The sequence below is a fragment of the Salmo salar genome, chromosome ssa13 (assembly GCF_905237065.1).
Source record: "Salmo salar chromosome ssa13, Ssal_v3.1, whole genome shotgun sequence".
Classification (NCBI taxonomy): Eukaryota; Metazoa; Chordata; class Actinopteri; order Salmoniformes; family Salmonidae; genus Salmo; species Salmo salar.
The window spans coordinates 48,889,176-48,915,117 of NC_059454.1; the positions used below are offsets into that span (position 1 = coordinate 48,889,176).

General features: G+C 42.9%; 1 protein-coding gene across 11 annotated transcripts in view; it reads right to left on the minus strand.

Moving 5' to 3' along the window:
- plch2a (phospholipase C, eta 2a) overlaps window positions 1-25,942 on the minus strand; it is a 183,928-nt gene that overhangs the window by 46,561 nt on the left and 111,425 nt on the right. For all 11 annotated transcript variants that reach the window (XM_045693355.1, XM_045693353.1, XM_045693350.1 and 8 more), the window contains 3 exons: window positions 15,679-15,922; window positions 14,655-14,784; window positions 4,114-4,284 (listed from right to left, as the gene is read on the minus strand). In XM_045693355.1, coding sequence (XP_045549311.1) covers window positions 4,114-4,284; window positions 14,655-14,784; window positions 15,679-15,922 — 545 coding nt within the window. The remainder of the gene's footprint in view (window positions 1-4,113; window positions 4,285-14,654; window positions 14,785-15,678; window positions 15,923-25,942) is intronic.

A 25,942-nucleotide genomic window follows, 5' to 3' on the forward strand; every position in this document is an offset into this window, starting at 1 on the left:
AGTTTTTTTCCCAGTACAGGGCTGCACACTACTAGGCCAATATGTTTGTGGTTAGCGCTTAGCACTGGGAGAGAGAGGCTTTGGCTAAGTGGCTTGGTCTACTTGTTGAAGGGGTAAACAGGATTTCGACCACAGAATGAGAAGCTAGCCAGCAAAAACGCTAATTCTCCCTTCTGTTGTGACACTTTCAACTGCTCACTCTCAAACATGAGGGATTTGACATCAAACTGCTTACTGACTGTGGTTTTGCTCCAATACCCAATGCCTCGTCATGAGAGGTTCAGGGGATTTTTAATAAGTGGGTAAATGTGGATAAATGGGTTTGGCTTACGAGTGTGTAGAGTGGACACATTTTGGGCAATGGTATTGAGGCAGAGATGGGAGAGTTAATATACACCACACACACAAAATGGTGCCTGATGAAGGCCCGCAGCATCATCAACGAACCCATACAATCCAGCTACAAGCTGTTCACTCCCTTACCGTCGGGCTGACCGTATCAGAGCATGAGATCTGATACCAACAGTCTTAGAGACATTGTCTATCTACAAGCCATCAGACTGCTGAAAACTTGAACGGGACTGACTACCTGCACTGACTCGCCGCACATTAGCACACATGCACTCACACATGCACACACCCACACAGATATACACTCATTCACACACACACACACTCTTATTATGATTGCTAAATACTGCACAATTTAAACTTTCCCCCAATCCCCCCATTCCTCAAAACACATATTGGACTATAAATTGTGCCTTCCTGTATTATACATATGCAAAAAATTATTCCATTTTATTGAGCCATTTACTTTATATTCCTATTATTTTATTATTTCTTATTGTTGTTGCATTGTAGAGAAGGACAAACCAAAAAGTGTAACGGTTCGCATTTAAAAAGATGTCGCACAAGGCTTACTTCATCAAGGATAGCGTACACAGATGTTTCGGCTTTACAGCCTTCTTCAGTGTGTAGGTACACATGTAGTAATCTTTTATTCATAGGCTCGGTTGTAGCGACCTCATGATGGGTATAGGGACAATTAGAGTATCATGTAGTAGCCTAAACCTATCGATGTTACATTGAACATGGTGAATAGAATATGAATGACAGTCATCAAATACAAATATCCACGCTCCAGTCATCCAATGGCCTCCCTCATCTTAAACGGCACTGACCACCACTGATACCATGTGTATCCAGTACATACGACTAACAAAACTTGAAACACACACACACACACACACACACACACACACACACACACACACACACACACACACACACACACACACACACACACACACACACACACACACACACACACACACACACACACACACACACACACACACACAGCAAGAGAGAGCTAGTAAACACAGTTAAAATGAGAAACTGAGAGGAGGCTGTAGCTAATGATGCCAGCAGAGAGAGGAGAGAAGAGCTAGAGACAGCCCAGCTGCATCCTGAACCCATTTCAAATAAATCACCTCGCAAAACCGCCTCAATGCTTCCCAACGAAGTAGGGAGTAGTGGAACATCCAATTCCGTGCCCCAAAAATATGACAGGTTGGATACAATTTCCTAATTACAGCTCCTTTTCTTTTTTTTCTGTCTTTTTCACAGCAGAACCATATTACATTTTATCCCCTGAAGCCTTTAGAAGTTAATTTGAAGTGATACTGCTAATTCTAATAGCCTTGTAGGGGCCTGTGTCTGCACTTAAGCACTATTAAGCATTTGCTTCAGAACCCAATGGCAAATCCATTAAATGACTGTCTGTCACCTAGCGCGGTCTCTACGGGGTGACTCACGGGGGAAGATACAGTACATCCCCATTTAGTTAGCTAGTGGGCTAAGTGTTATGTCATCAAAAAACCTCTAACTTGATGTAGCAGGAGCTTTCCCCATTGGTTAGCTGAGCATTCTATACTGTAGATAAGGCTATATTGGCTCTGATACAATATTGCCACGAAACACAACACTTAGAATGATAATTTTGATAAGCATTCCAAATGGGATGGTGGTACGAAAAGTGCAAATCAATCTCAGAATAACAGCAAATGACCTTGTGAAGATGCTGGAGGAAACAGGTACAAAAGTATCTATATTCACAGTAAAACGAGTCCTATATCGACATAACCTGAAAGGCCGCTCAGCAAGGAAGAAGCCACTGCTCCAAAACCACCATAAAAAAGCCAGACTACGGTTTGCAACTGCACATGGGGACAAAGATCGTACTATTTAGAGAAATGTCCTCTGGTCTGATGAAACAGAAATATAACTGTTTGGCCATAATGACCATCGTTATGTTTGGAGGAAAAAGGGGGTGGCTTGCAAAACAGGGAATTTTTAATAGGATTAAATGTCAGGAATTGTGAAAAACTGAGTTTAAATGTATTTGGCTAAGGTGTATGTAAACTTCCGACTTCAACTGTATGTATTTTTTTTACTGACAAATAAAATCAATCAATCAATCCATCTAAATTGTGCAGTGGCCAATTGATGAATGGAAAGAGACATCTTTTACAAAACAACAAGAAGTTTAAGGTAGGGAGGGATGTATTTTATTTTTGTCAACACAAAACCATGATATTGAATTGCTCGAAGTCGGTATGCTTTGTTGATTGGTTGTGTGGTGCATTGGCACAGAAACCTGTGGGTGGAAAATGAATTGCATATATTTTATGTAAATATAAATATGGCATCAAAATGTTGAAAATCTGATTTCACCCTAGCTGATCGTCTGCAGCCAGCTATGATCATAGTGTAATGAACCAGGCAGAGAGAGTGAGCTCATCTGTGTTGGTCGGCAAACCCACAACCTTCTAGCCTATAGCTCTGGGTGGCACCGATTGTGCCACAAACGCATGCTGAAGTCAATATCCATGTTTATAAACAAAGTCGCTATAGTTATTGTTATTTGTGGTCGTAAACATTATTTTGAGTTAATTCTATGAGGGGGAGGGTGTTCCATTTATTTTACTGTACAAGGGGAGGGTCATGTGGAAATATTTGTAACATTGGGGAGGGGGTTGCATTTCTTTTTTAGAACACCTTGAGTTGAATCAGCCCCTCCCCCCAGTACATTTCCATCTGTCCCTTAACGGTTGAAACCTCTTTGTCAAAGCTTGGAGCGTCAGAATGTCAAACTGAGATTTTCCCTGCAATTAAACAGTAATATCCTGTGCTTTTTTCCCCTTAATCTGTTGACCAACATATTTTTGACACATGGAAACAGGCAGGAGGGGGGGAAAAAAACGATACAATGGTCCAACAAGTGGATCATGTTCCTAACCATTATAGAGACTCAAATCTTCAGATGTTTGCCTCAGTAAAGCCCTTACAAAAAATGGCTGTACAGAAATGCCTTAAAGGCCCAATGCAGCCATTTTTATATCAATATCAAATCATTTCTGGGTAACAATTAATTACCTTGCTGTAACAGATTTCCATTCAAATTGGCAAAAATTGCAGTTTAGCAACAATTTTTTTTTAAAGTAAATGATTTTGTTAGGGGTCTCTGGGAGTGGTCTGAGTGGGGAGGGGAAAACTAGCTGTTATTGGCAGAGAGGTTTGGAACTCTCTTTGTTATTGGTCTATTTACCAATTTACCGCATGGTAATGTCACCATGGTAAGCTGAAACTCCAGCCCGTGCAAACCTGCTGATTAGAAGGTCCTGTAAAGATTGTATTTCCAACCAGCAACTATCAGGAAATAACACTGATCAAAAATGTTTACACTTTTACATTGTTAGTTACATCAGCTGTTGTACAATAAGTTACAAAACACAGGAAAAACAGAGGTTTGACTGCACTGGCCTTTAAAGGGGCCCAACAAAATAAAAGTTAACCCAAACCATGTCCCATAGATAGATACCCTTTTAATCTGGGGATGTGCAGTGTGTGTGTGTGTGTGTGTGTGTGTGTGTGTATGTGTGTGAGTACCTCCGTGTGAGTACCTCCGTGTGTAGATGCCAGCGTGCCTGCATGCTTGCACCTGTGTGTGCATCCGTGTACGGATGTGTGAGCCAGCATGCGTGTGCATCTATGTGCCTATCTGCCTACCAGCCTGCCTGCATACGCTTCAACTCTGCTCCTGCATACCTTCTGCTCCACCTCCAGGAAGCGGGTCAGGTCGATGCTGTCCAGGTGGTCCTTGTGGTTGCTGTAGGTGAGCATGAGCAAGTAGAGATCGCGGCGCGTCGACATCATCTTGTAGAAGGAGCAGAACTCCTCGAAGTCCAGGGTGCCCTGGTTGTCATCTGTGTCTGCCTCCTGGGGAGAAGAGAAGTCACAATGCCATGTCAGTTCATTTAGACATAAAGAGTGGAATCCTAACTTCCACTGTATCGCAGTAGTTCTTCAGTTCAGGGATGATTGTTATTGCATTCATCATGTGGCAAGCCTATAGATCCTAGACCAAATTATGTGTTGTTGTGAATGGAACTGTGTTGTGTATAGGATCACATTATTAAAAGTTCGCCCGAATAATATGCACAGCAATTAACAGCCACTCTAACACTCAGTTAGATAACTAGTCAGATGGAATATCGAGTTGTGTTTTGGTGATGTAGCGTGAATATGCGCATGCATATGATAGTTAGGAAACTGTATGCCTGCCAACACTCATGGTTGAAATGGTTTTCTTGTGTATGGCCAGCTCCATATGTCTCGCATTGCTAGAGATGGACTTGACTGCAGAGTGATGACGTTGGTGCTGGTGGGAGGTTAGCCTCCATGCACAACACACACACTTTCAACCTGCCAGTTCTGATACCCAGCCAGCACCCTGCTCTTGAAAACACACACACAAACTTTCAAACTTCCAGTTCTCATAACTTTCAACCAGCCAGATCCCTGCTCTACACTGACCACTGATGCACACACACACGCATACACACACACACACACACACACACACACACACACACACACACACACACACACACACACACACACACACACACACACACACACACACACACACACACACAGGTCACAGAGTGAATATGGGTTTAGGCACAAGTGAGGAACTGACACTTATTTCTCAGTATGACTAGGCAGAAACAACTGACACACACACACCCACACCCCCACTCGTTTCTTAAACATTGAGATTACACAGAGTGTGTGTGTGTGGGGGGGGGTGAGAGAGTTCACCAGAGAGCTCCTGTTCTTCTAAACCAACAGAAAATATCTAGTCTCATTCCCACCCATTCATTATGTAAAAGGGGGCCTGGGCACTTAAGCCGTTACTACGAGGTGGCGCTTTGTGGCTAATATGAACTAATTCATCAGTGTGTGGTGATTCTCGCTTCTCTTCCTCATCTCCGGCGCTTTCAGCTGCGATAAATCATTGAGCAGCTTGCCTGAGTGGTGCTGCCTCCGGCCCGGGATAAAGAGTGCCTCACTGAAACAACGTACCTCTGTGTCTCAACACCAAACGGGCTCTCTGAAGTCAATCTTCCCAGTTGGTGCTGGAAGGAGTCCTTTTGTAATAAAATGGGCAACCACATTTCCTCAGCTTACTGCTTCTTGGGCAGGCAGGGGGTCAGACTGAGTGTGCGTCACAAATGCCACCCTGTTTTCTATAAAGTGCATTACTTTGACCAGAACCCCTATTCCCTATATAGTGCCCTACTTTTGACCAGGGCCCATGGGGGTTCCATTTGGGACTCAACCTAAGGATTGTTCTGAAAGCAACAGAGCGGCCTCTGCTCATAGGCCCAGTGAATCGGAACCAATGAATGAGGAGAATGAGATGATAGTGAGTCAGAATGGAGGAGATGCTATCGGTGTGTGGAGCTCAAGGGACTTAGAGGGGAGTGTGGAAGTAAGATAAGCCAGTGCTCTGATCAGATTTACTGAATCAATAGGATCTACATTTACTGGAAAATTGTAAACATGGTCAGGCAAGGTGTTTTTTCTTTCTCTTTTTTCCGTTCCATTTAACGTTGCCAGTGATGGTGAACTCAGAATATAAGTAACGATTTGCACCCAAACGGTAGCTGAGACATGAGAGCTAGTCTATGAGAGTTTAAAAGCTAACTGGAAAATTACAGCAATGCAGCATTTATCCTGAGTGGCGCAGCGGTCTAAGGCACTGCATCGCAGTGCTAGAGGCGTCATCACAGATGCGGGTTCGATCCCGGGCTGTATCAACACCGGTCGTGATCGGGAGTCCCATTGGGCGGCGCACAATTGACCCAGCATTGTCCGGGTTAAGGGAGGGTTTGGCCGGGGTAGGCCGTCATTGTAAATAAGAATTTGTTCTTAACCGACTTGCCTAGTTAAATAAAGGTTACATTTAAAAAACATATAACACAGACTGACATGACCATCTATGACTTTGCACACAATGTTGTGATTAGACAAACGTACCAAAAATCATGTGCTAACAAGCCAAGAACTATGTATACTGTAATATATATTGAAAGAGAGTCACTAATGCTTATTGCAATTGATGCACGTGCGCTGGTTATTATCCTCCTACTGGGTCAAGTCAACAGGGAAAATCACACACAGGTTCCTCCCAGGAGTAAATAGGTTAAGCCAGCAGACCAGTCCACTGTCCCGTAAACACACTCCTGTCTGACACGCACGCACACACGCACGCACACACACACACACGCGCACACACACACACACACACACACATCCAGATTGGTCCCTGGTGTGTTTACCGTGTGTTACCATGTATTACACCAGAAGCCATCTGTGTCCCTGAGCACCATATGGGTGACCTCTCGGTGGGGCGCGAGGCTTAGCGCGCTTAGCTACGCCACAGGCTGGGGTAAAAGAACAGCCACGGCCACCAGCGCTAACAACACGTTAACACGATAACACAACACTAACTTGCTAATCCTCGCAGGGTCATGCTATCAAAGAACCCTCTGGCTTTACTAGGCTATGTCATGGCTGGGAGTCTGTAGCTAATAGCCTAACCATAAGAAAAAGTCATGTATCAAGGGTTATATCGCCATTCGTCTTTCCTTGGTCTTCTCACCACCACTTTTTAGGATTTATGATTTTTATTAGGATCCCCATTAGCCAACGTCAATGGAGACAGCTAGTCTTCCTGCGATCTGACACATACCGGAAAATACGTTACAGACAAAAATACTTTACAATTTGCATACATTTAAAACATTATCATAGACATTTCAAGCTAGGTTTCCATCCAATTGGCAACATATTTTCATGTTAATATCTAAAATCAGCATTAAAAAAATATGCATATTTTCCAACAAATTATTTTGTTGCAGATACACTATATATACAAAAGTATGTGGACACCTCTTCAAATTAGTGGATTCAGCTATTTCAGCCACACCTGTAGATGACAGGTGTATAAAATCGAGGACACATTGGTAGTAGAATGGCCTTACTGAAGTGCTCAGTGACTTTCAAGGTGGCACCGTCATTGGATGCCACCTTTCCAACGAGTCAGTTCGTCAAATTTCTGCCCTGCTAGAGCTGTCCCGGTCAACTGTAAGTGCTGTGATTGTGAATTGTACAACGGTTGGGTCTAATCCTGAATGCTGATTGGTTAAAACCGCATTCCAGCCGGTGTCTATTCCACGAGTTACCATCTGCTAAACATAAGACGTTAAAATGGCTATTTACTCTGTTCCATCTGACTGCGCAATCCACTGTCTCATCAGCCCAGCTAGGCAATTTATAAACTTGATCGCCACTATAAAAAGCAGGTAGACATTATCTCACATTTCTTTTGGACTAACATTTAGTTGTTTTCAACAGCAGAGATTTGTATAGACCTTGCTGTCTGTCTCTCTGACATTTGCAACATTGTTACAATATTCAAATTCAATCTCCAGCTGTCGCATAGTAATGAACGTGTCGGGACTCGGGATGTAACAGACAGGCAGGCAGCTTTTCTCAGCCATTGGAAATCATGAATCAGCATCATTTTTATACAAAGAATATACCAAGAAATATCAATAGCAAACAGGTAAAATGAAATGAAATGCATCTACCGTAATTTCCGGACTATTAAGCGCAATGAATATAAGCCGCACCCACTGAATTAAAAAAAAATTTTTGAACATAAATAAGCTGCACATGTCTATAAGCCGCAGGTGCCTACCGGTACATTGAAACAAATTACCTTTACACAGGCTTTAACGAAACACGGCTTGTAACAAAAATAAATAGGCTTTAACGAAACACGGCTTGTAACAAAAAAATTATAATTAGCAGTAAGCTTCAGTTGTCTTTTTGCACTGAGTCAATTCCTCACGCTGCTGTTTCCAACGTCTTATCATCGACTCATTAAGACCAAGCTCCCGTGCAGCAGCTCTATTTCCTTTTCCAACAGCCAGATCAATCGCCTTCAACTTGAAAGCTGCATCATATGCATTTCTCCGTGTCTTTGCCATGATGAGGGTGACAAAATGACTACCGTAATCAGAATGATGAAGTTTGAGAGCGCGCGATTTAATCTAAACAGTAAACAAAAAAGTTGTTTGACCTTAACCCGTTCGGCAATTTCATTGGTCTAATGAAAGCTTCATGCCGCCAAAAAACTGAGCACGAATGTGTTTTTTTGGAGAAAAAAAAATTGAAAGCGGGAAAAATCCATATATTAGCCGCGTCATTGTTTAAGCCGCGAGGTTCAAAGCCTGGGAAAAAAGTTGCGGCTTATAGTCCGAAATTTACGGTAGTTTGCAGTCTTTCCAGCTTCAGTTTGAAGGGATTGTGTTAGCTAGCTCCTCTGAACAACAGTGTCCTGAAGGGAGAGCACATTTTCTAAGCCAGGTAAAATTGTGCATCATTAGCTTATTGTTGTGGATGTTAGAAATACATTTCACTAGAAAACAGCTTAAACAAATGCAAATGCAGCTACTTTGTTGTTATTCTGGCTGCACTGTTTGACATGACTGTAAATTAGCCGTAGTTGGCTAGCTAGCATGCAAGGGATAAGAATGTTGCCAGCCAGTATGGCAATAGAACACTTAGAACAAACAACTCGGTCGCATCCATAGATACAGAACAAAAAGACTTAACAACTGGGTTGCGTCTCTAGCAACCGAACCGATAGAACGAACAACCAGCCGGTGTGGGTAGCAACCTTAGATTTGTGTCAGGACTGTATCTTGGGGAAGGATGAAATAGTATGAATAAATTCATCAAAATAAAGTTTAATGAAAATATGTAAATCATTATTTTAATATGTTGGTAACCCCCGTTGTATAAAAGTGAGAATGCCCTCGAAGCCGGTGTTTGGAGGATATATTGTGCAATATATCCTCCAAACACCAGCTTCTCTGGCATTATCACTTAAGTGGAAAAGTCTAGGTGCAACAACTGTTCAGCCGCAAAGTGGTAGGCCACACAAGCTCACAGAACGGGACCGCCGAGTGCTGAAGCACGTAACGCTTAAAAATTGTCTGTCCTCGGTTGCAACACTCAGTACCGAGTGCCAAACTGCCTCTGAATGCAACGTCAGCACAATAACTGTTAGTTGGGAGATTTATGAAATGGGTTTCCATGGCTGAGCAGCAGCACTGAAGCCTAAGTTCACCATGCGCAATGCCAAGCGTTAGCTAGAGTGGTGTAAAGCTCGCCACCATTGGACTCTGGAGCAGTGGAAATGCATTCTCTGGAGTGATGAATCACGCTTCACCATCTGGCAGTCCGACGGACAAAACGCAACAAAGCTCCTATGCAAAGCCCTCAGCTCTGTCACTCAGAAACTTCCAGTGTCTGCCTGCAAGCTGAACATCTTTGCCTGTGCGTGTTTAGGCTACCTGCCCCTCCCCCTCCATAGCACAGGCTACTGTACTGACGTACAGTCAGTACAGCTTGATTCAGCTTGATTCAGAAGATAGGGAGAGAGTTTTTAATTAGCTAGAGAAAAATGGATGAACTTTTTCAATGCTACACTGAACAAAAATATAAACACAACATGTAAAGTGTTGGTCCAATGTTTCATGAGATAATTTTTTTTTTAAATACATACGCCCAAAAGCCTATTTCTCTAAAATGTTTTGTACAAATATGTTTACATCCCTGTTAGTGAGAATTTATCCTTTTCCAAGATAATCTATCCACCTGACAGTTGTGGCATATCAAGAAGCTAATTAAACAGCATGATCATTACACAGGTGCACATTGTGCTGGGGACAATAAAAGGCCACTCCAAAATTAGCAGTTTTGACAAAAAACAAAATGCCACAGATGTCTCAAGTTTAGAGGGAGCGTGCAATTGCCATGTTGACTGAAAGAATGTCAACCAGAGCTGTTTAATGCTAATTTCTCTACCATAAGCTGATTCCAACATCGTTTTAGAGAATATGGCAGCACGTCCAACCGGCCTCGCAACCGGAGACCATGTGTATGGCGTTGTGTGGGCGAGCAGTTTTCTGATGTCAATGTTGTGAACAGAGTGCCCCATGGTGGCGGTGGGGTTATGTTATGGGCAGGCATAAGCTACAGACATAGAACACAATTGCATTTTATCGATGGCTATTTGAATGCACAGAGATACCATGAGGAGATCCTGAGGCCCAGTGTCGTGCCATTCATCTGCCGCCCTCACCTCATGTTTCAGCATGATAATGCATGGCGCATTGTCGCAAGGATGTGTACACAATTCCTGGGAGCTGAAAATGTCCCAATTCTTCCATGGCCTGCATACTCACCAGACATGTCACCAATTGAGCATGTTTGGGATGCTCTGGGCCAACGTGTATGACAAAGTGTTCCAGTTCCTGCCAATATCCAGAAACTTCACACAGCCATTGAATGGGACAACATTCCACAGGCCACAATCAACAGCCTGATTAACTCTATGCGAATGAGATGTGTTGGGCTGCATGAGGCAAATTATGGTCACACCAGATACTGACTGGTGTTCTGATCCACGCTCCTAGTAACGAACGAAGAAGCCCGCACATTGTTAAAGCTCCCAAACTGATCCACGCCCCTACATTTTTTAAAGGTATCTGTGACCAACAGATGCATATCTGTATTACAAGTCATGTGGAATCCATAGATTATGGCCTAATTTATTTATTTAAATTGGCTGACTTCCTTAGATGAACTGTAACTCAGTAAAATCTTTGAAATTGTTGCATGTTGTGTTTATAATACTATAAGCATAGTTATCATGTTTCACGTTGGATTTATTAACTTCAAAAAGGTAAGACGTGTTTTTAATTCTGGTGCCACTCTGCACACAGAAGCTTGTTCACTAGCTAGCTCAAAGGATATTAAACGTTCCTCCATAGAAGCCGTTCCTCCTAGGAATAATTCTGTGGAACTAATTCATATAATGCATGTCATAACAAGACGCCCAGTGCTTCAAGCCTCCTCCTCAACCCTCTCTCTCACTTTCCCTACCTGCAAATGTTCACTCTCATCTTGTGCCATAGGCTACACTTGTCTGTCCACCACGCATGTAAACAAATAGCTTGCCTGCTCTATCCGCACTGATTGGTGAAGTAATTGAATTAGCTAAATCTAAAAAAACTGTTGACTTCACTGGTTAAAAAAAGGAACAGAAAGGAATGATATATACCGGTACTTTTTGGGGGGGTTGGAACCGGTTCAGGACTTTATTTTGTCATTGTAAATAATAATGTGTTCTTAACTGATTGCCTAGTTAAATAAAGGTTAAATAAAAAATATTCAATGTGCTTTTTTCACCCACCTACACCTAGGTGCCCTTTTTGTGTTGCATTGGAAATCCTGTGTTTGAAATTCACTGCTCGACTGGGGGACCTTACAGATAATTGTATGGATGGGGTACAGAGATGAGGTAGTCATTCAAAGATCATGTCAAACACTATTATTTACTACTGAACTTATTTAGACTTGCATATACTGTGCAATGCCTTCAGAAAGTATTCACACCCCTTGCCTTTTTCCACATTTTGCTGTGTTACTGCCTGAATTTAAAATTGAAATGTTGTCACTGGCCTACTCTATAATATCAAAGTGGAATTATGTTTGTATAATTTTTTTTACAAAGAAATGAAAAGCCGACATGTCTTGAGTCAAGAATTCTTGACTCAAGACATGTCGGCTTTTCATCTCAATTGGCCCAGCGTCGTCCAGGTTAGGGGAGGGTTTGGCTGGGGGGGCTTTACTTTACTTGGGTCATCGAGCTCTAGCAACTCCTTGTGGAACTCCTTCTGCAGGCTGACCCCGGTCGCCAGTTTAACTGTGTTTCCTCTGACACATGCGGTGCGGCTGGCTTCCGGGTTAATCTGGCGGGTGTTAAGGAGAGCAGTTAGGCAGGTCATGTTCCGGAGGATGCATGACTCCACCTTCGCCTCTCCCGTGCCCGTTGAAGAGTTGCAGCGATGAGACAAGATCGAAATTGGGGAGAAAAGGGGGGTAAAATACTCCAAAAATTGGGCATTCAGGACCAAATATGTATGGTCAGTTTTGCTCAAATCAAAAGGGGTGTGGTTAAAAAGTGATTGAAGGGCCTCCCGAGTGGCGCAGTGGTCTAAGGCACTGCATCGCAGTGCTAGATGTGCCACTAGAGATCCGCAGCCGGCCGCGACCGGGAAACCCACGGGGCGGTGAACAATTGGCACAGCACCGGAACGTCCTTGTCCCATCGCGCTCTAGCGACTCCTATGGACGCTGACATGGTCGCCAGGTGTACGGTGTTTCCTCCAACACCTGGCCTGAGGAAATGGCTGGCTTCCGGGTTAAGTGGGCATTGTGTCAAGAAGCAGTGCGGCTTGGCTGGATCATGTCTCGGAGGACCTACAGCTCTTGACCTTAGCCTCTCCCGAGTCCGTACGGGGGTTGCAGCAATGGGACAATACTGTAACTATCATATGAATACCACAAAATTGGGGAGAAAAAGGGGTAAAAAAAAAGAATAAAATAAATTAAAAAAGTGATTGAAATCAAATGGAACGACACAATTGCCTTTCCTGTAATACAGTTTCCTGTGACAAATCTGTCCGAAATGTCACAACCATCATGATGACACATCCCCATTACCACTGAGTGAGTAATTCGAAATGGGTTTGGAAAAGGTCAAGTTCTTGACTGAAGTTGTTGAATGAACTCAATTTAAAGTTGTGAAATAATCAAGACGTGAAAGCCACAGCCCTTTCTATTTACCATGAAAAAGCTGCCTCGTCATTTCTAAACCATACAGGGACAATAGGATGTGCATTCACACACAAACTGAGTCGAGATATCTAAGCAATCAAAGGTAATTGTCGTTTGCTTAGGCTTTATGGTTTCAATTAAGCATATTGGAAACAAAGGGGCCGTCATCTCTCAGAAATGAAAGTGCATCTCTGGTTTTGTACTTACTGTTTCAAAATAGCCACAAAATCAAGTCAAATTGTATTTGTCACATGCGCCAAATACAACAGGTGTAGACCTTACAGTGAAACGCTTACTTACAAGCCCTTAACCAACAATGCAGTTTTCAGAAGAAAAAAAAAGTGTTAAGGAAGTATTTACTAAAATACATACACGTAGTATCAACTGCTTTGATTGATACTACGTGTGTAGTATCAATTGCTTTGATCGGGGCGGCGCACAGTTGGCCCCGCGTCATCCGGGTTTGGCCGAGGTAGGCCGTCATTGTAAATCAGAATTTGTTCTTAACTGACTTGCCTAGTTAAATAGGTTAAAGGTTAAATAAATAAAATTGTTTAAATATGTTGACATTGTCCGCATCCTGATTGGCACCCTATTCCCCATGTCGTGCTTAGGGCTCTGGTCAAATGTAGTGCACTATATTAAAAAATAGATATAATTTCACCTTTATTTAACCAGGTAGTCCAGTTGAGAACAAGTTCTCATTTACAACTGCGACCTGGCCAAGATAAAGCAAAGCAGTGCGGCAAAAACAACACCACAGAGTTACACATAAACAAACGTACAGTCAGTAACACAAATGAAAAGAAAAATAGAAAAATCTATGTACAGTGTGTGCAAATGTAGAAGAGTAGGGAGGTAGGCAATAAATAGGCCGTAGAGGCGAAAATAATTAATTTAGCATTAATACTGGAGTGATAGATGTGCAAGTAGAGATACTGGGATGCAAAAGAGCAAGAGGGAAAGTAATAATATGGGGATGATATAGGGGTGAGGGTGGGCTATTTACATATTGGCTGTGTACAGGTACAGTGATCGGTAAGCTGCTCAATCAGCTGATGGTTAAAGTTAGAGAGGGAGAAAAAGACTCCAGGTTCAGAGATTTTTGCAATTCGTTCCAGTCATTGGCAGCAGAGAACTGGAAGGAAAGGCGGTCAAAGGAAGTGTTGGCTTTGGGTATGACCATTGGAATATACCTGCTAGAGCGCGTGCTACGGGTGGGCATTGCTATGGTGACCAGTGAGCTGAGATAAGGCGGGGCTTTACCTAGCAAAGATGTATAGATTAAATAGGGTGCCATTTGGGACCAACTCCATTGACAGACTTGTCTGTAAGATTGTTTGACTGCTCATTATTTAGAGAGTAGTGCGTCCCTACCACAACAAACCAATGAGAAACACACACATTGGTAAAAAAGGCCACTAAGCAGCCCTGCTGTCACTGATAACACTCCTTCTCTCCCTCTCATTTTGAGATTATCTTTGTAATTCAAAGTGCTATTAAAGCTACATTATTATTAACATAAAAATATGACTGTAGTGTACCTTGAACATCTGCTTGACTTTCTGGCGGGGTAGGTTGACGTTAAGTTTATGGAGGAGCTGCAGGACCTCACTGATGCTCAGGCTGCCATCGCCATTCTTATCCGCCTCCGCAAATGTCTGCTTCAGCCACGTACCAGTCAACCAGGTGTTGAGGATGGATAACACACATGTAAGCACAAACACGGACACCCACACAAACACGGACACCCACACAGACACGGGCACCCACACAGACACGGACACCCACACAGACACGGGCACGTACAGACACGGGTACTTGCCCGTTTAAATGCAGTCTTGGTGTTCTATTAACTATCCACAGATGTTCACATCGATTGATTGATTGATTTATTGATTGATTAATCAATTAATCAAGTATCATCTGCAACAAAAGGTTTACAGCTAGGGTGGTTCAGAATATTTAGAGAAGGTGAATTGCGGTTCAGAGCCCAAACCATTCTGAAACAAGGCAAACCCTTTTGATCTCTCACACAGCTCTCACTCTCCGCAGCCGAGTCTAAATTTAGCGCAAACCATCTGTGTGCGTCTCTGATCGAGACGATGTGATAGGTGCCTCCGGCAGCCTTCACCTGCCCTTCTTTTATCAGCACATCAGCCTTGCTGACATGCCAGCACGGAAGACTGTGTGTGTGTCAGTCTGCATATGGGGAGAGAAGGAACTTTAGTGTGTGTGCATTTGAGCTAGCATCATTATTAATTATCCACACTCAGAATCATCTTAACCAATTCAAGTATTGAAAAGTCCTCACCAAAAATGGTATTTCAATTATTCTCCTGACCTGCACTGACTGAATAGAAATGTCATTGACCTGTGGGTCCTATTTATTAGGCAACGGAAGAAAACAGATTGAAACCGGGAGGGACTAGCTAAACCTGTCCAATTACAAATGCTAATTTTCCGCTGCAAAATATTTTGCTAGTGTGCACTAATGAATATGACCCGGCTGTCCAGTTACCCATGCCCAGAGATAGCCTAACATGCCCATTGCCCCGGTAAGGATATTGATCACGGGTGCGTTGCCTCTTGGCCAGGCTGTCCTCGTCGCTGATGCCCGCCACCAGGTACTTGAGGCCGGTGATCCAGGTGCGCGCCTCCTCGCCTGTGCTGGACACCAGATCCAGGGACTCCAAGCGCTCGCCATAATACAGGCTGAAACAGCAGTTGGGGTCGAAGCTGCCCTCAGAGTAGCGCTGGAAGATCTCAGATTGCTTTCCCTCGCACACCTCTCGGATGGAGTCGATGGAGACTGGACAGAGCGAGGGCGGGAGGGAGGGAGAGAAAAAGGGAGAGAGATAGGAAATAAAGGTTAGTTCACCATCACGCTGAAAAACTCAGGTGAAACAATGAAAAGCTGACTGTTGACGTTGAATTTGGGCCTTACATGACCCTTTTCAAACCATCATGCCAACCTGAACCATACTGTTTTGGCTTAGTTACTTCCCTTTCAAATTGTCCATTTCAGCGCCTAAAAAATGCATAACCAGGCCCATTTCATTTAGCCCAGCTCAGTAGTGTGAAAAATCCACATGTTAAAAGAGGAACTATTCAAGGGAAACCTGAGGCACTTCCGATGTAGACCATTAACACTTATTAGAGGAAAAATCAGGAAAAGTCACTCGATGAAGCAAATCCATTTATAACCCTCATATTCATATTATATTGAGTTTATTACTTAGAAGTCTGAATTATGAGGCTTAGGCAATATGATACAGACAAAATACAATAACAAAAAACGCTACGAATTTGAATGCTGTGCCCGGAGAGCTACGTTATTAAGAGGAAACACTTATGGCATGGTAATTATATTTTACAGGAAGAAATTGCCTTGATGTTCAACAACATTTAACATGTTTTTCCCAAAAGGATTTAATATTGGTACCTACAGTTGAAGTCAGAAGTTTACATACACCTTAGCCCAATACATTTAAACTCCGTTTTTCATAATTCCTGACATTTAATCCTAGTAAATATTCCGTTTTAGGTCAGTTAGGATCACCACTTTATTTTAAGAATGTGAAATGTCAGAATAATAGTAGAGAGAATGATTTATTTTAGCTTTTATTTCTTTCTTCACATTCCCAGTGGGTCAGAAGTTTACATACACCTCGCTCATCAACTCATCCTTGACCGCTGGCTACGTCCCTTCCGTCTTCAAGAGAGCGAGAGTTGCACCCCTTCTCAAAAAACCAACACTCGATCCCTCCGATATCAACAACTACAGACCAGTATCCCTTCTTTCTTTTCTCTCCAAAACTCTTGAACGTGCCGTCCTTGGCCAGCTCTCCTGCTATCTCTCTCAGAATGACCTTCTCGATCCAAATCAGTCAGGTTTCAAGGCTGGTCATTCAACTGAGACTGCTCTTCTCTGTGTCACGGAGGCTCTCCGCACTGCTAAAGCTAACTCTCTCTCCTCTGCCCTCATCCTTCTAGACCTATCTGCTGCCTTTGATACTGTGAACCATCAGATCATCCTCTCCACCCTCTCCGAGTAGAGTATCTCCGGCGCAGCTCACTCTTGGATTGCGTCCTACCTGACAGGTCGCTCCTACCAGGTGGCGTGGCGAGAATCCGTCTCCGCACCACGTGCTCTCACCACTGGTGTCCCCCAGGGCTCAGTTCTAGGCCCTCTCCTATTCTCGCTATACACCAAGTCACTTGGCTCTGTCATATCCTCACATGGTCTCTCCTATCATTGCTACGCAGACGACACACAATTAATCTTCTCCTTTCCCCCTTCTGATAACCAGGTGGCGAATCGCATCTCTGCATGTCTGGCAGACATATCAGTGTGGATGATGGATCACCACCTCAAGCTGAACCTCGGCAAGACGGAGCTGCTCTACCTCCCGGGGAAGGACTGCCCTTTCCATGATCTCGCCATCACGGTGGACAACTCCATTGTGTCCTCCTCCCAGAGTGCTAAGAGCCTCGGCGTGACCCTGGACAACACCCTGTCGTTCTCCGCTAACATCAAGGCGGTGACCCGATCCTGTAGGTTCATGCTATACAACATTCGCAGAGTACGACCCTGCCTTACACAGGAAGCGGTGCAGGTCCTAATCCAGGCACTTGTCATCTCCCGTCTGGATTACTGCAACTCACTGTTGGCGGGGCTCCCTGCCTGTGCCATTAAACCCCTACAACTCATCCAGAACGCCGCAGCCCGTCTGGTGTTCTACCTTCCCAAGTTCTCTCACGTCACCCCGCTCCTCCGCACACTCCACTGGCTTCCAGTTGAAGCTCGCATCTGCTACAAGACCATGGTGCTTGCCTACGGAGCTGTGAGGGGAACGGCACCTCCGTACCTTCAGGCTCTGATCAGGCCCTACACCCAAACAAGGGCACTGCGTTCATCCACCTCTGGCCTGCTGGCCCCCCTACCTCTGCGGAAGCACAGTTCCCGCTCAGCCCAGTCAAAACTGTTCGCTGCTCTGGCACTCCAATGGTGGAACAAGCTCCCTCACGACGCCAGGACAGCGAAGTCAATCACCACCTTCCGTAGACACCTGAAACCCACCTCTTTAAGGAATACCTGGGATAGGATATAGTAATCCTTCTAAAACCCCCCTCAAAAAAATAAAAGATATAGATGTGGTTGTTCCACTGGATATCTTAAGGTGAATGCACCAATTTGTAAGTCGCTCTGGATAAGAGCGGCTGCTAAATGACGTAAATGTAAATGTAAATGTAATTAGTATTTGGTAGCGCTGCCTTTAAATTGTTTAACTTGGGTGAAACGTTTTTGCTCGCACACGCTTTTTCAGTTCTGCCCACAAATTTTCTATAGGATTGAGGTCAGGGCTCTGTGATGGCCACTCCAGAACCTTGACCTTGTTGTCCTTAATTTTGCCACAACTTTGGAAGTATGCTTGGGGTCAATGTCCATTTGGGAGACCCATTTGCGACCAAGCTTTAACTTACTGACTGATGTCTTGAGATGTTGCTTCAATATATCCACATAATTGTCCTTCCTCATGATGCCATCTATTTTGTGAAGTGCACCGGTCGCTCCTGCAGCAAAGCACCCCCACAACATGATGCTGCCACCCCCGTGCTTCACGGTTGGGATGGTGTTCTTCGGCTTGCAAGCCTCCCATGTTTCCTCCAAACATAACGATGGTCATTATGACCAAACAGTTCTATTTTTGTTTCATCAGACCAGAGGACATTTCTCCAAAAAGTACGATCTTTGTCCCCATGTGCAGTTGCAAACCGTAGTCTGGCTTTTTTATGGTGGTTTTGGAGCAGTGGCTTCTTCCTTGCTGAGTGGCCTGTCAGGTTATGTTGATATAGGACTCGTTTTACTGTGGATATAGATACTTCTGTACGTGTTTCCTCCAGCATCTTCACAAGGTCCTTTGCTGTTGTTCTGAGATTGATTTGCACTTTTTGCACCAAAGTACATTAATCTCTAGGAGACAGAACGCGTCTCCTTCCTGAGCGGTATGACGGCTGCGTGGTCCCATGGTGTTTATACTTGCGTACTATTGTTTGTACAGATGAACGTGGTACCTTCAGGCATTTGGAAATTGCTCCCAAGGATGAACCAGACTTGTGGAGGTCTACACTTTTTTTCTGAGGTCTTGGCTGATTTCTTTTGATTTTCCCATGATGTCAAGCAAAGATGTACTGAGTTTGAAGGTAGGCCTTGAAATACATCCACAGGTACACCTCCAATTGACGCAAATGATGTCAATTAGCCTATCAGAAGCTTCTAAAGCCATGACATCATTTTCTGGAATTTTCAAAGCTGTTTAAAGGCACAGTCAACTTATTATATGTAAACTTCTGACCCACTGGAATTGTGATACAGTGAATTATAAATGAAATAATCAGTCTGTAAACAATTGTTGGAAAAATTACTTGTGTCATGCACAAAATAGATGTCCTAACCGACTTTTCAAAACTATAGTTTGTTAACAAGACATTTGTGGAGTGGTTGAAAAATTAGTTTTAATGACTCCAACCTAAGTGTATGTAAACTTCTGACTTCAACTGTATGTGGTGGCCATTTTGAGTTTACCTCAAGCCCACTCAATGTTCTGAGACAGAAAAGGTGAGAAGTGTATGCTATCACGTTGGCCTGTTTTCGGGAAGATTGACTAAGTAATCTTTAGGGATGATCACCTATTTTGGGAGCTAATAAAATATATTCTGGCTGGTTTTGAGGTTGAGCTCTCTCCATGTTATTATTTTATATGCCAGCCCCTTGGGTCGTGGAGCTGTTGAACATGCATAATTCCCTTGAAAATACTAACTTGCTGACCTAGAGGCCATCCAACCTGAGCAAAACAATCCATTCCCATACAGTTAGTTCAAAAGCCTTTGTGCCTTTGAGTAATGCTTGGAGGAGGTCCAGCCAATATGTCTTGATGGTTTATTTATTTATTTGGATCCAGATTAGCGTTTGCAGCCTATTCATCCTGGAGTCCACAAAAAAACACAAAACATAACAGACAAGGACAATCGCACAAATTTAAAAAACACAACGATATACAAACAATACAAAAAATATATATACTGCTCAAAAAAATAAAGGGAACACTTAAACAACACAATGTAACTCCAAGTCAATCACACTTCTGTGAAATCAAACTGTCCACTTAGGAAGAAACACTGATTGACAATACATTTCACATGCTGTTGTGCACATGGAATAGACAACAGGTGGAAATTATAGGCAATTATCAAGACACCCCCAATAAAGGAGTGGTTCTGCAGGTGGGGACCACAGACCACTTCTCAGTTCCTATGCTTCCTGGCTGATGTTTTGGTCACTTTTGAATGCTGGCGGTGCTTTCACTCTAGTGGTAGCATGAGACGGAGTCTACAACCCCCACAAGTGGCTCAGGTAGTGCAGCTCATCCAGGATGGCACATCAATGCAAGCTGTGGCAAGAAGGTTTGCTGTGTCTGTCAGCGTAGTGTCCAGAGCATGGAGGCGCTACCAGGAGACAGGCCAGTACATCAGGAGATGTGGAGGAGGCCGTAGGAGGGCAACAACCCAGCATCAGGACCGCTACCTCCGCCTTTGTGCAAGGAGGAGCAGGAGGAGCACTGCCAGAGCCCTGCAAAATGACCTCCAGCAGGCCACAAATGTGCATGTGTCTGCTCAAACGGTCAGAAACAGACTCCATGAGGGTGGTATGAGGGCCCGACGTCCACAGGTGGGGGTTGTGCTTACAGCCCAACACCGTGCAGGACGTTTGGCATTTGCCAGAGAACACCAAGATTGGCAAATTCACCACTGGCGCCTTGTGCTCTTCACAGATGAAAGCAGGTTCACACTGAGCACATGTGACAGACGTGACAGTCTGGAGACGCCGTGGAGAACGTTCTGCTGCCTGCAACATCCTCCAGCATGACCGGTTTGGCGGTGGGTCAGTCATGGTGTGGGGTGGCATTTCTTTGGGGGGGCCGCACAGCCCTCCATGTGCTTGCCAGAGGTGGCCTGACTGCCATTAGGTACCGAGATGAGATCCTCAGACCCCTTGTGAGACCATATGCTGGTGCGGTTGGCCCTGGGTTCCTCCTAATGCAAGACAATGCTAGACCTCATGTGGCTGGAGTGTGTCAGCAGTTCCTGCAAGAGGAAGGCATTGATGCTATGGACTGGCCCACCCGTTCCCCAGACCTGAATCCAATTGAGCACATCTGGGACATCATGTCTCGCTCCATCCACCAATGTCACGTTGCACCACAGACTGTCCAGGAGTTGGCGGATGCTTTAGTCCAGGTCTGGGAGGAGATCCCTCAGGAGACCATCCGCCACCTCATCAGGAGCATGCCCAGGCGTTGAAGGGAGGTCATATAGGCATGTGAAGGCGACACACACTACTGAGCCTCATTTTGACTTGTTTTAAGGACATTACATCAAAGTTGGATCAGCCTGTAGTGTGGTTTTCCACTTTAATTTTGAGTGTGACTCCAAATCCAGACCTCCATGGGTTGATAAATTGGATTTCCATTGATTATTTTTGTGTGATTTTGTTGTCAGCACATTCAACTTTGTAAAGAAAAAAGTATTTAACAAGATTATTTCATTAATTCAGATCTAGGATGTGTTATTTTAGTGTTCCCTTTATTTTTTTGAGCAGTATATATAATAATAATACAAAAATATGTGTGTGTTAAGAGTGTGTGTGTGTGTCCCGTCACAGTCCCTGCTGTTCCATGAGATGACGTTTAATCATTTTTTAAAGGTCATTTTGCTGTTTGCTTGAGTACTTGGAGATGGAAGGGAGTGAGCTTCTTCAATAACAATGTATGATCAATAACATCACATCATTGCAATGAAATAAAACAATACAGCCCCAACTATCATCTTTTATCAATTTATTTTAACCAATCATCTGTCATCTGAGTCAGCAGTTAACGTGTTCTCTGAAAAATAGAATTGTATTTAGTCAATTCTCTCCATCAGTTTACTAAGAGTAGGCAGCAAACGGATTGGGCGGCTGTTAGAGCCAGCAAAGGGTGTTTTACGATTTTTAGGGTGTGAAATTACTTTGGCTTCCTTCCATGCCAGTGGACACCCACACTCCTTTAGGCTTTGGTTAAATATGTAGCGGGGGGGGATACAGTCTGCTACCATCCTAACTTGACCAAATTCAAATGTTTCACTGATTCACTGTTCAATGTTGTCATTTCACTTCCTAGTTTTTCCACTACTAGTGAAATAGTCATTGAATATCGAAAGGTTTTATTATAAATTACCCATCATTTTCAATGAACGATGGAGGTGAATTGGGTCTTCTGCCCATGATATAATTTAAGGTACTCAAAAGTATTTTCCCACTGTGTTTTATGTCATTTATCTTGGTTTGATAATATAGTTTCTTCTTTTTCTTAAGTTTAGTCAAAACATTTCTCAATTTACAGTGTGCCAACCAATCAGCTGAGCAGCCTGACTTGTTTGTCACAGTTTTGCATAATTTCTTTGAACCATACAATTTTTTAATTCATCATCAGTCCAAAAGGGCTTTAACAGTTCTCACAGTTAATTTCTTAACAAATACTTCCAGTGCTGCACCTTGATTCACTTCCTCATACACATCAGACCAACATAAATGTTTTACATCTTCAACAAAAGAGTCCTGAGAAAACATTTTGTATATTCTCTTATAAATTACTTTAGGCCCAACCTTTGACTTTCCTTGCTATTGCTACAATGTTATGGTCACTACAGCCAATGGGAATTGATATTGCTTTGGAGCAAAGCTCTGTAGCATTAGTGACGATATGATCAAAAGCGGGTATCACAGATCCAATACTATTGGTATGCACTCTAGCTGGTTGAGTGATAACCTGGGTCAGTTAGAAGGTTCCTCTTGAGAGGACAGCTAGTTGCTAACCAGCCAATGTTCAGGTCACCCAAAAAATTGACCTCTCTGTTAACATCACACACACCATCAAGCATTGCACACATAATATCCAAATACTGACTGTTAGCACTTGGTGGCCTATAGCAGGCTTTAGATGAGGCAGGTGAACTTGCAAACACAAAACTTCATCATCATTTGACATGAGATCCTCTCTATGCTTTACAGGAATATGGCTCTGAACATACAGAACCAGTCAAAAGTTTGGACACACATAATCATTCAAGGGTTTTTCTTGATTTGTACTATTTTCTACATTATAGAATAATAGTGAAGACATCAAAACTATGAAATAACAAATTTGGAATCATGTAGTAACCAAAAAAGTGTTAAACATTTAAACAAAATCAAAATCTATTTTTTATTATAGATTCTTCAAGGTAGCCACGCTTTGCCATGATGACAGCTTTGCACACTGTTGGGATTCTCTCAACCAGCTTCATGAGGTAGTCACCTGGAATACATTTCCATTAACCTGTTGGGGCTAGGGGGCAGTATTTGCACGGCCGGATAGAAAAAACGTACCCGATTTAAACTGGTTACTACTCTTGCCCAGAAACGAGAATATGCATATAATTAGTAGATTTGGATAGAAAACACTCTAAAGTTTCTAAAACTGTTTGAATGGTGTCTGTGAGTATAACAGAACTCATATGGCAGGTCAAAACCTGAGAAGATTCCATACAGGAAGTGCCCTGTCTGACAATTTGTTCTCCTTCTATTGCATCTCTATCAAAAATACAGCATCTCTGCTGTAACGTGACATTTTCTAAGGCTTCCATTGGCTCTGAGAAGGCGCCAGAAAGTGTAATGGGGTGTCTGTGGTCTCTTGGCGAAGTACAGCAGCTCTGTTTGTGAGTGGTCAGCCTGGGCCCTTCGGATAGTTACCTGAACGCACGAACAAAACGGCGGTATTTGGATATAACTATGGATTATTTGGAACCAAAACAACATTTGTTGTTGAAGTAGAAGTCCTGGGAGTGCATTCTGACGAAGAACAGCAAAGGTAATCCAATTTTTTTATAGTAAATCTGAGTTTGGTGAGGGCCAAACTTGGTGGGTGTCAAATTAGCTAGCCGTGATGGCCGGGCTATGAACTCAGAATATTGCAAAATGTGCTTTTGCCGAAAAGCTATTTTTAAAATCTGACACCGCGATTGCATTAAGGACTTCTGTATCTATAATTATTAAAATAATTGTTATGTATTTTATGAACGTTTATCATGAGTAATTTAGTAAATTCACTGGAAGTTTGCGGTGGGTATGCTAGTTCTGAAATCACATGCTAATGTAAAAAGCTGTTTTTTGATATAAATATTAACTTGATTGAACAAAACATGCATGTATTGTATAACATAATGTCCTAGGAGTGTCATCTGATGAAGGTCATCAAAGGTTAGTGCTGCATTTAGCTGTGGTTTTGGTTTTTGTGACATATATGCTTGCTTTGAAAATGGCTGTGTGATTATTTTTGGCAGGGTACTCTCCTGACATAATCTAATGTTTTGCTTTCGCTGTAAAGCCTTTTTGAAATCGGACAATGTGGTTACATCAAGGAGAAGTGTATCTTTAAAATGGTGTAAAATAGTCATATGTTTGAGAAATTGAAGTTATAGCATTTTTGAGGTATTTGTATTTCGCGCCACGCGATTCCACTGGCTGTTGACTAGGGTGGGACGCGCCCAGACAGGTTAACCTGTTAGGGCTAGGGGGCAGTATTTGCACGGCTGGATAAAAAAATGTACCCGATTTAATCTGGTTACTAATCCTACCCAGTAACTAGAATATGCATATACTTATTATATATGGATAGAAAACAGCCTAAAGTTTCTAAAACTGTTTGAATGGTGTCTGTGAGTATAACAGAACTCATTTGGCAGGCAAAACCCTGAGACATTTTCTGACAGGAAGTGGATACCTGATGTGTTGTATTACCTTTAAACCTATGCCATTGAAAAACACAGGGGCTGAGGAATATTTTGGCACTTCCTATTGCTTCCACTAGATGTCACCAGCCTTTACAAAGTGTTTTGAGTCTTCTGGAGGGAGATCTGACCGAACAAGAGCCATGGAACGATGATGGCCCATTAGACACCTGGCGCGCGAGTTCATGTTGGGTACCCTCGTTCCAATACGTTATAAAAGAGAATGCATTCATCCACCTTGAATATTATTCATGTTCTGGTTAAAAAAGGCCCTAATGATTTATGCTATACAACGTTTGACATGTTTGAACGAACGTAAATATATTTTTTCCCCTCGTTCATGAAGTGAAGTCCGGCGGGCTTAGATCATGTGCTAACAAGACGGAGATTTTTGGACATAAATGATGAGCTGTTTTGAACAAAACTACATTCGTTATGGACCTGTGATACCTGGAAGTGACATCTGATGAAGAGAATCAAAGGTAATGGATTATTTACATAGTATTTTCGATTTTAGATCTCCCCAACATGACGGCTAGTCTGTATCGCAACGCGTATTTTTCTGGGCGCAGTGCTCAGATTATTGCAAAGTGTGATTTCCCAGTAAGGTTATTTTTAAATCTGGCAAGTTGATTGCGTTCAAGAGATGTAAATCTATAATTCTTTAAATGACAATATAATATTTTACCAATGTTTTCTAATTTTAATTATTTAATTTGTGGTGCTGACTTGACTGCCGGTTATTGGAGGGAAACGATTTCCTCAACATCAATACTATAGTAAAACGCTGTTTTTGGATATAAATATGAACTTGATAGAACTAAAAATGCATGCATTGTCTAACATAATGTCCTAGGAGTGTCATCTGATGGAGATTGTAAAAGGTTAGTGCATCATTTTAGCTGGTTTTATGGTTTTGGTGACCCTGTCTTTGAATTGACAAAACATTACACACAACTCT